This window comes from Phragmites australis, chromosome 14, assembly GCF_958298935.1.
Source record: "Phragmites australis chromosome 14, lpPhrAust1.1, whole genome shotgun sequence".
Lineage (NCBI taxonomy): Eukaryota > Viridiplantae > Streptophyta > Magnoliopsida > Poales > Poaceae > Phragmites > Phragmites australis.
The window spans coordinates 30,410,547-30,421,318 of record NC_084934.1 but is presented as its reverse complement, the minus strand read 5'-3'; the positions used below and the strand labels follow the sequence as shown (position 1 = coordinate 30,421,318).

The following is a 10,772-nucleotide window of genomic DNA, read 5'->3' as shown; positions in this document are numbered from 1 at the left end:
GAGTTGAGTTTTGAAGCAAAATGAATGCATTTGTTTTTGAACTGAAAAATGGAACATGTTTTTCAGCCTTGCACTCCCAAACAAAATCTCAAGCAGAAAGCCCCAAACAACTTCTTTTTGTGATTAATGAGCCCTCTTTGGGCGGGCCACTCCACTCCACAGTGCTCACTATCTCTCTCCAAGTGTTCATCTAAACCAAAAAAACAAGAATAAAATGCAGCAAAGCCTGGGGCATTGGCCTTGCAAAAAGGCAGCCCCCAGCCCCCGTCTCTGGCTCTCGTCGCTCCCTCTTCCCCTTTCCCTTGTCCGGCACCGGCATCTGCTTCCTACCCTTTTTGCCTTTTAGGCACCTCCCCCCACTGCTCTGCTCTTCAGTGGCCAAACCCCCTTGTGGCAATCCAAAATTAATGCTCCATCCGCCCCTGCATCTCTCACCACTCTTCTGATCTGGTCCCCTTCCGTTTCTGAGGTAAAAGAAGCGAGAATTGCACCCCCAAACCTTCTCTTCCCCTGCTCTTGCTCGCAAGATTCTCCCTTTCTTGGCATGCCCCCAGAGATTTTGGTTCAGTTCGATTCAGCCTGTTCTTGCCATTTCCAATCTCTGTACATCTGCCTTTGCGCTTGTCTTATTTTTTTTTACATGTCGTGTACATTGATTTCTCTTCTCTTTTTTTTTTTTTTACAGCTGATCGCACGTAGGGGTAGCTGACTCGGGTGGGTAAGCGTGGATGGGAATTCAGACAATGGCGTCCCACGGCGACGGCGCGCTCTCGCGGCAGGGCACGGTGTACAGCCTCACGCTGACCGAGGTGGAGAGCCACCTGGGCGAGCCGCTGCGGAGCATGAACCTGGACGACCTCGTGCGCACGGTGCTCCCGGCCGCTGAGCCGCGCGCCGCGGCGATGGCTGGCAAGAGGACGGTGGACGAGGTATGGCGCGACATCCAGAGCGCCAGCAGCGGCCGGCAGCCTACCATGAGCGAGATGACGCTGGAGGACTTCCTCTCCCGCGCCGGCGTCGCCGTCGACGGCGGTGCGGGCTGCGCTGGCCCGCATTGGCTGCACCAGTACCCGCCGCAGCAGCACTACGTGGGGGCGCGGCCACCGCTCGGGGCGCCGGCGCTGGACGCCGTGTACCGCGACGGGGTCGGGGTCGGTGTTTTCCTCTCGCAGGTGGCCGGCCGGAAGCGCGGCGCGGCGGCGGCGGCCGGCGACGGCGTGGTGGAGAGGACGGTGGAGCGGCGGCAGAAGCGCATGATCAAGAACCGCGAGTCCGCGGCGAGGTCCCGGGCCAGGAAGCAGGTGGGGTTCCACCACATTTTCCTGTGTTTGCATCTTAATATTGTTCAAGTTCCATGGATTTTTAAGGTCTCGTCCATGCGTGTGGCATCGTAGGCGTACACCAACGAGCTCGAGAACAAAATCGCGCGGTTGGAGGAGGAGAACGAGCGTCTCAGGAAGCTCAAGGTAAAATCAATAAAAAAAAGGATTCCCTTCTTTGCTGGTCCCTTGATGGTTTCAGTTCAGCTCTTGGTGGATTGAAGTCTCCAAAAACTCGGAAAGTGAGTCATTTTCTAGTCCAAACAAAAGGAGGAAGATCCGGTACCTTATTTATTTACAAGATGTAGGTTTAAAATTGCTATGGATGCTTAGTGGAGAGGGTTAAAAAATGGTTGACAGCAATAGCATACTAGCATCAGCACCTGGTATGTAGGCAGGAGCAGATATTAGCACATTGAGCCATAGAAAGTTGACAGCAAAATTTAACTTGTTCCAGTTGTAGTCCATTTGAGTTTAACAAGTGGGATTGTGGACGATCACGTACTCCTATATTCTATCTTATTGCAATCATACAATGTAGTACTGCTCCGCCTAATGCGCTCTTATAGGGCAGGCAATGACGGTTGTGGTTGGCTTTTTAGTCTAAGCCGTAACTGCATTCCAAATTAAGCCTGATGAAATTCCGCTTTTTGAAGGGGGAAAAACCCAATGAATCAAATGCATTGCTTTGGATAGGCTTACTACACTTGCTTTTTTTAAGGGGCTGTGTTTGCCACCGTTCCTTGATTGAGCTGCTAGCATGTTGATTTGCTGTTAGCTTTTGCCTAAGGTGATTGGTTTAATTCCCTGGCAACGAGTAATTCATTCATGCTTACTTGACACGCTAAATGCTAGTAAAAACCTGTGCAAGCCTCTGTGGAGCTAACGTATCCTATGTGTGGTTGGTGCAGATGCTGGAGCCACTGGAGCCGCCGCCGGAGCATGAGCGCCGGCCAGTGCCGCAGCCGGAGCCGAAGCAGCAGCTCCGGCGAACTAATTCAGCCACTTTCTGAGCGGCCATATGTTGATAGTGAAAACTCTCTAGGGCGTGGCGTTTGTACTTGGATTTCTCTGAACGAAGGAAGGAAGGAACTCTCTGTCTGCAGCACTTGCGGCCCTCTCGCAGTTTGTGGATCTGCAAATGCAATGCATCATGCTGTGGTTTGTGGCTGCAGCCTCGTCTCGCCTTCCTTCCATTGTCGTGCTCGATCAGTGCATGCGTACAATCGAGCTTAGACCATCAAAGGGAGTCCGTTCGCGGATGAGAATTCTGAAAGAATTTTCATTTCTTTCAACATTCTAACGTACGAAGGGATTTCTAAAATCATTCTCTCAAAAATAGGATTCTCTCTTGTAACCTTCATAAATCCTTTTGAACGAGGAGAGAAATAGGCCGGGAATATGCTTTTAGCTGAAGCTGGGTTGCTTCCTTCTTTGCAAGAGTAGAATGTACTGGAACGTAGCTAGTTTCTCTGCAGTGACACCAATCCTGGTAGGAACCATTTGGAATCATGGCTATTCTCTCCTGGAAGGAAGAAAAATGTGTTGGGCGTGATGAATGTGCCGGAGCCTGTCCTTTCCCTACAATGACTGTATTCTACTGTACTTAGGTAAGCTAAGCATGATAAGCTGCAAACTCATGGGTGTTGCTACTAAAGAAAAAGAGTTGGTAACTCAGGCTAAAGAAAGGTGAGCTGCAACGAGCAAGAACATCTGAATCTGAATGCATAGGGAACGTGTTCCCTCGCCAACACAAGATAGAAACAAACCGGGTCCCGGCCCAGCTAAAAGCAGCCACCCTTCCGAGGCCTTGGAGAGCATGTGCAGGCTACCATCCTGCATCTGTTTGGCTCGTTTCTAATTCCAGCCGAGCTCAAATCAAATCTATATTGAGTTTGAGCTCGAGTAGCTGACGAGGCTCGAGCATTCTTTTATTTACAGCCCTATGAACGGGATCGAGATACTCTAACTTCAGCAACGCGCACACAGTAAACTGAGTCTAGGTAAACAGTAGTTTAGCAGCCGGTACTGTAGCACAGTTACTGTTCACCAAATAGTGTAGCACGATTGTACTGTTTACCAAATACTGTAGCACTAAATCTGAACTGTTCGTATGTGATCCAATATCTTAGATCCACTTGAAGTAACTGACTTCACTTGTATCTGCTTCCCTACGGATGACCATCTCGCTAGGATAAAAAAAACCGAGCAAGCGAACGACGTGACAGGCCGGAGGCCATAGGTAGTGATCCCATGGACACACGCCGAGACGTACGTGGGTGGCGTCTCGCACTACCATGCACGAGCACGATTGCCTCCATACCATAAGCTCCATACCTCAACGATCTGCAAAATACTTTCCTCCTCAACTGTACACGAACAAAAAAGGGAAAAAAAGAGAACAAAAGAACTGGTCCTCCTTCAATTCTCAGAGCGAAAAAATAATAAGAAAGAGAATAACAAGTTGCACGAAGAACTTGTGTCGCCGGCACGTGCGGTTCATGCATCGGATGGCTGATGATCATGACGGCCAGAACCAGCTGTTGCGACCATGCACGCACGCCATGAACAGCATCATGTCCGAGTCCTCCTCCTCGTCGGCGTAGTCCTCCTCCCACGGCGCCTGCGTGAACGACGTCAGGAGGCGGCAGCGGCAGAGCGGGCACGTCGCGAGCGGCCGGGCCAGCAGCCACCGGTCGAGGCAGCCCCGGTGGAAGAGGTGCCGGCACTCGAGCTCCCTGATCTCCTCGCCCTCCTCGATGCCGCTCAGGCAGAACACGCACTCCACCCCCTGCAGCTCCTCCTCCTCCTCCTCGCCGCCGCCGCCGCCGCAGCAGGTGGGGCGCCTCCTCTTGTACAGCGACACCGGCAGCTCGCGGGTGGCGCGTTTGCTCTCCACGGAGAGGTACCGGAACGACGAGCCCCCCGCCGGAGGGCACGAGAACTGGGCGCGCGCCAACGCGCTCAGGTTGCGCGCCGCGACGCGGCCGAGGCGCCGCGCAGCGATGACGAGGAGGACGGAGACGGGAGGGAGGAGGATCAGGATCGTTGTTCTCATGCTCGCCATGATCAATCGATCTGTCGGGGGTCGGAGTGTCGACGGTGCAAGATGGAAATAGAGAAAAGCGTGGAGCGGCAAATTTATAGGGACGCATCAACCAAATTTCCAATTTTTTAAACATATTTTTTCTAGTGGTCTTTCACCTTTTGCACAGTGACGGCTGACTTGTCAATTAACTCTGAGGCCTGACTGGCAAAATCAAGCAGCTATCTTGAGATATTATTAATTTGTTACGTTTTAATTTCCTGTTTTAGTGATACCTAAAGCGTGAAAACAAATTAACTAGCTAGCTAATTTGCAAAAGTCGCAAGCAGTAATTTGCAAATTGAATGTTCAAGTGTTTTTTTGTTTTTAACCCAAATAATTCGCGAGGATTAGAAATAAAAAGAACCCTGAAGTTGTCATAGTACGTCTTTGGCCCATCCACCGACTGAATTTCAGAAACAAGTTCAGTTATAGACTAGCTTACAAGATAAGAATTAGTTAAGAGGCAACCGATATCTGCTTGTGATTTGATCCCTGATACTCCAACCGAGAACCAGCATTTGTTTCGTACAGTACCCCGTTTGAAAATGTTTATTTGGTTCGAACTGAAGTCAACTGAGAACGCTCTGCTCATGCTCATGCTCAATCAAACGAGTGTGTGTATATTGCAGCGGACAAGGTAGATATCGATTTATAATTTTATATTAATATGCTGAACATAGTATACATTATCCTGTCCAATACATATATGATTATTTTAGTTTCTACTTCTTCGTATTTAAGGCTATATGACCCAGCAAGAAAAAGTCATAGGCATCGTATTCATATCCTCGAGTCGGCCCCACGTGGTGCTACCGATACTTTTCCTCTTTTGTTAGATTACCTTTCAAAGTTGGTGAAATTTTATCACCTAATTTTTCAAAAAAAAAAGAGAGAAGAAAAATTACAGGCAGGTTGAAACTTTGAAACCAGAGGCAACCTTCAACACGTGCTCTTAACTATAAGTACGCACAAGAATTTGAAACAATTCAACAGTACATGCATGCGGCCCTTCTTGTTAAGAGCCTGACCCTCATATTTGAAACAATTTCATACATGCATACACGCAAGAATTTGAAACAATTTCCTCTTCTTGTTTTGGTTTGAGCCTGACCCTTACATTTGCAAGATAACCATAACCGAGCTCAACTTGTTCTTCAGCAATAAAAGAGGCGACGACCCTGCCGTGGGTTTATATATCCGAAGTGATTGGCAACTTGTACATCAGGATCGTCCTTGACACCGACGATGCGGTACATGTGTGCCTGCCCTGCATACAAGTAGGCCACCATGACCAGTGTTATCCGGACACATGCGTCAATTTTTTTTCTATAGAATCGCATACCTAAAATCTAAGTCGAAATTCGATACTCATATCAAATTTAAAGTTGTATTTTTCGTGTCTAAATTTTCTTTATTAAATCAGATATTCGAATCTAAATTGAATTCTGACACCTATATTCATGTGCAAGTAATACTGCAGGAGACATATCAAGCTCAGACCATTTTGACTTTGCCATGACAACAATCTGCAATTCTGCACTGCCCAAATCTAAGCAGCCGGTGACTACGAGATGCATCATTCTCCTCCGTAATCACATCAGATCTTAAACAAAGCTGGCATTTTCAGAAGCACCAAGATATCATTCACCAAAAGCCCCCATATGTAAATGCCAAATTCAGCGTGTCTTTGTCAAGAAATTAAGAAATGAAACGAACCACAAGCCTCGCTTATGTTCACACCAAACAGTAGCATTAGCTTTCATGAGCATAAAAAGCCCCCATTGACTGGAAATTTGTTCCTAGATACTGTTAGACATCGCTCATTTTCCCCTTTTCTGAGACCATGTCTTTTTAGCATAGAGTCATGTAGCATATACAACACCGGGTGCAAGGTGCCAAAAATGAAACATTATTAATTCTGGAACAATGCAACAAGTTGCAAAGACGGGAGAGACCAACTACTTATTAGATCGCCACAAATAAAGACAAGTAGCCATATAGTGAACTATATAGGGTCGATTTTTTACATGCCATTGAAAAGTTATCTAATCCAGGATATGTCATTGAAAACTGACTTATCCCTTCAATGCCACTATTTTTGAATTCTATGCCCAAAAATGCCACTTTTGATCAGATTTCAACTGACGAATGTGTGAAAAGACTATTTTGCCCTTGTGGCCCACATCTTAGCAACTTCTTCTTCCTTCTCTCATCCATCACTGCCTGGACATGGGCTCTACATGGCAACGGTCCTAGACACTGTAGACTTGTCGTGGCCGCTGTGATCGAGCCGTCCACGTTGGAATTGGGCGCATGGCGCAGGTTCAAAGCCAATCTGGTCGTGTCGTAGGTTTGAGGCATATGGACGAGTCCGAATAGGGCAACTGCATGGCTGGCACGGCGTGAGCTCACTGGCGGCGAGTGGCACGGCACGTCGGCTGGGAAAAATGGCAAGAGGATGAGCACACAACGGAGAGCATGTCGGTGCGGGTCACGTCCGATGAGCCCGATCGGAGGTGGCCTACATCAAGCATCCAAGCGCAGCAGTCCTTAGTCGACGTTGCAATCCACGCCGACGATGGGCCTGAGGGAGAACAACGCGTGCTCAAACAAACACAGATCACAGGAAAACTCATCGTTGGTGGGATTGAGCAACGGAGTAACAGAGCGTCGTGTGCCCAATTCCAGCATAGGCGGCTCGATCACGGCGGCCACGACAAGTCTGCAGCATCCACGACTGTCGCCATGCAGAGCCCCCGTCCAGGAAGTGAAGGATGGGAGGAGGAAGAAGAAGTTGCTGACATGTGGACCACAAGGGCAAAGTAGTCTTTTCACATATTCGTCAGTTGAAATCTAGTCAAAAGTGGCATTTCCAGGTATATAATTTAAGAACAATGGCACTGAAGGGATAAGCCAATTTTCAATGGCATATCCGGGATTAGACAACTTTTCAATGGCATATCCGGGATTAGACAACTTTTCAATGGCATATAAAAAATTGATCCGACTATATATATGAACTGCCATTACATCTTGAACGCTTGATGCTGATCTGCCAACCAAACCATGCAGATAATATTGGCCTCCAATCACTCCAAGTATAGCAAATGTCTCATTTCTTATGCATGCCTTCATCAAGATGATGAATAGAAAGCTCATCAAGGGAAAGTTGAAGCAGAAAGGATATCCTCTTAAACGTTATAACAGTCTACCCATATCCAAGATTGCTTTTGAAATAACATTTTTTCATTGTCTAATAGCATGTAAGAAGCCATCCTATTCATGTTTAAGACTTCTTTCAATGAGATGACGTTTGCCCTTGGATCTCCCTTAAATAGAAAACAAGGAGAAATGTTTTTCTTTATCTTTTTCTCTAACCAGACGTTTGCATGAGTAAGACTTACAACTTGGCCCAATCAGCCATGGCCCCAAGGTGAGAAGCAAGAAAAGTAGGATATGGCACTTGCCTGAATCCACCAAATTGGCCATATTTCGGGAAAGATAGAGTAAAGCAAGTTGGGAGGAGCAAATTGAAGATTGGTCAAGTACAACACAAGTGGCACTGGCAAGATATGGGCCATGTATCTTCTCTACTTGCAAATGCAGACAAGTACAAGACAAGTGATTTGATTCAACAAGAGATGGGCCGTGTAGCTTCTATGACTTATTTGTTTCCACCAATTCTCTACAGCCTCCACAAGAGTGGAGTACCATCAACAAGTGAGGCTTCTAACCTTATTAGGTCTTTGGACAACGGGAACAAGCAGGGTGGTGATGCAAATGAAATGTTTATTTTTAATGAGGACATCAGCAATCTTGGTATTGTTGAGCTCCCCTTGAAAGGTCAGACCTTCACTTGGTCTAATAAGTAGCAGAACCCTTTCCTTGTTAGACTAGACTGATTTTTTATCTCAGCTTCCTGGACTGCACGTTATCCTAGCACGGAAGTGACAACTTTATCTAGGAACACTCCAGATCATGTCCCGTGTGTGGTATCTATTGTTACGAATATCCCAAGGCCTAATATCTTTCGTTTTGAGAATTATTGGATGGAGCATGCTGATTTTTAAAGTGTCCTGCAACATGCCTGGGCCATTCCTACTCAACACAATGATCCAGCTAAGGCACTAGTTGCTAAATTCAAGAATCTCAGGAAAGTTTTTAGAGCCTAGTATAGTCATTTACCTAATATCGCCTCCACCATTGCAAACACGAAAAGTCTTATCCTTTTGCTTGGTTTTTTTTTGGAAGAGTTCAGAGATTTTTCACTACAAAAATGGAATTTCAGGGATCTGCTACAGCATCATTTGACGGCTTTGCTTAAGCAACAACATATATATTAGAAGCAACGTGGTGCAATTAATTGGGTAAAGTTTGGAGATGGATGCACTGAATTTTTCCATGCCAATGCAACCATTAAACACAGGATAAACTCCATCACTTGTATATATTGGAAGTTATACAAGATATTGGACTACGAACACCATGTTTCTTGATTACTTCCTTTCCCCTCGTTTATATGCATTGAAGGTCACTACAAGTGTTTTTACTTATGAATATTACCAAAGAGATTGCCTCCTCCTCCTCCTTCTTGCCTCCCTCCCTCCTCCCGCGCTATCCCTCCTTCCATCCCGGACGTCGACACTGCGAACTGACGAGACAACTCTGTCTCATGTTGTTGTCTTCTGTGGTGAGGTATCCCTTCTAAGTGTTTGTGTATTACATGTTATTGGTTCTCTTGAGCCGTAGCAGGGGTTCCCTAGTAGCAGTAGTGCTAAAGATCCAATTTTTGTTTTAGCATTTACGTTGAGGGCATGTCAAATTCAATGTAGTGACAAATCATTGTTGTTGCTTGTGGCATTAGTGCTTCGAATAGAATACTAACCGTGCATTTTTGATGTGGTACTAGTGCTATTTCTGAATAGAATAATAACTCTACATTCTTCTATACTTAAATACATATAAATACTTACAATCGACATGTCTTTTAGTATTGTTGTTGTTTGAAAATTGAACTTGTGATATCGTCCACTAGGTGACAATAAATGGAGGAGTAGACATGTGCATAAAACATAGAAGGAGATTAGAAGAGCCATCCGTTCTGATTAAACCAGCTCAGGTCGTTTTATCATTCTGCAGATACATGTTTTCTATCAAGAAAATAGAGTGGGAAGTGCACAGTTCAGAATGTGGTGATAAATTAGCTAGCTTTGTATTGCAGAAACACATAGTCAATAACAAATCCAGGAATAATTTTGAGCTAAGGTAGAGATACATAGTCTAAGTAAGGAAGAAAACAAGACGAGATTATGTACTTTTGTCCATGTAATATGGAATGACCCTATGAGATTATAACATAAATAAGTTTTGTATTCGGTACATTTATGACATGTTACATTTTATCAATATATGGTGAAACTATTTAGATTTAGAGTCCTATTCTAATTTCTAGTTACTTAGTGCTAGTGGGGGAGGAGGTCACCCATATTTATATTGTCCTTTGACGCAAGACATTTGAAATGTTTGTACGTGACACATTCCACACATTTCTTACAAAATTTCTAAATTCTAGATTTTTTTTTCATTTTTATCTAAAATCTAGATATTTCTTACCAGATATTTATATGGTAAGAAATATCTATGTTTTACACATCTCTTTACTTTGCCATGAAGCATGGCAACTCTAGTCTTTTGTAGTCTCCAAACTAGTTTAAAGAATTTCATGTATGTATTAATAATTCAATAATCCTTAGTTGAATATAAACTAGATTGCAGTTATAATGAAAAAGTTGTTGTGAAAGACATATAGCTAGTATAACACGCGTTATATGTTGCCTCTATCAGGTTGTGTGTTTAAGTGAGCCTGACGATTTAGAGCAGATTATGCTATTGTAATGAAAAGCATCACGAATATATGATCGCTCTTATTGAAATAAAGGAACTATGCATTTTTTTGTTGGACTTTTGCAATGATAATACAAAATCTTTTGCATTCCAAGTGCATGTGCCCCCATGATACGGGGCCAATTGCTGATTTGTCACTGTTAAAATGGGCTTCATTTATTTGCCACCCGACCCCACAGTCATAGACTCAGGGGGCTATTTGTCATTGACTTCAATGGCATTATAATCAAAATGGCTCAACTTTTGAGTGGCAAAAGATCAATTTTTTTTCCATGATACGAATGTTAGTCCATTAGTAAGTGTGGACATTGAGTTCAAAACTGTAGCGCAGAGTTCAAAATTGATTGTATTTTTTTTTTTATAAAAAACTGAAATAAATCTTCTAGCAACTTTGAAAGCGAAAATGAATAGAAAGCAACCAAATCACTGCAATCATAGCCATTAGATCTGTGATGAAGACC

General features: G+C 44.7%; 2 protein-coding genes across 2 annotated transcripts; one reads left to right on the top strand and one right to left on the bottom strand.

Annotated features, from left to right (window-relative positions):
• The first annotated feature begins 341 nt into the window (after window positions 1–341).
• Window positions 342–2,427, top strand: LOC133891155 (ABSCISIC ACID-INSENSITIVE 5-like protein 3). The gene is made up of 4 exons (XM_062331877.1): window positions 342–469; window positions 686–1,301; window positions 1,395–1,466; window positions 2,231–2,427. The coding sequence occupies exons 2-4, from the start codon at window positions 729–731 to the stop codon at window positions 2,330–2,332; spliced, it is 747 nt and encodes a 248-aa protein (XP_062187861.1). The 5' UTR covers window positions 342–469; window positions 686–728; the 3' UTR covers window positions 2,333–2,427.
• A 1,268-nt stretch (window positions 2,428–3,695) lies between these two features.
• LOC133890057 (probable E3 ubiquitin-protein ligase ATL44) lies at window positions 3,696–4,409 on the bottom strand. Its single transcript, XM_062330497.1, has one exon. It carries the CDS (start codon window positions 4,384–4,386, stop codon window positions 3,841–3,843), a length of 546 nt encoding a protein of 181 aa, XP_062186481.1. The 5' UTR covers window positions 4,387–4,409; the 3' UTR covers window positions 3,696–3,840.
• Window positions 4,410–10,772: the final 6,363 nt, after the last annotated feature.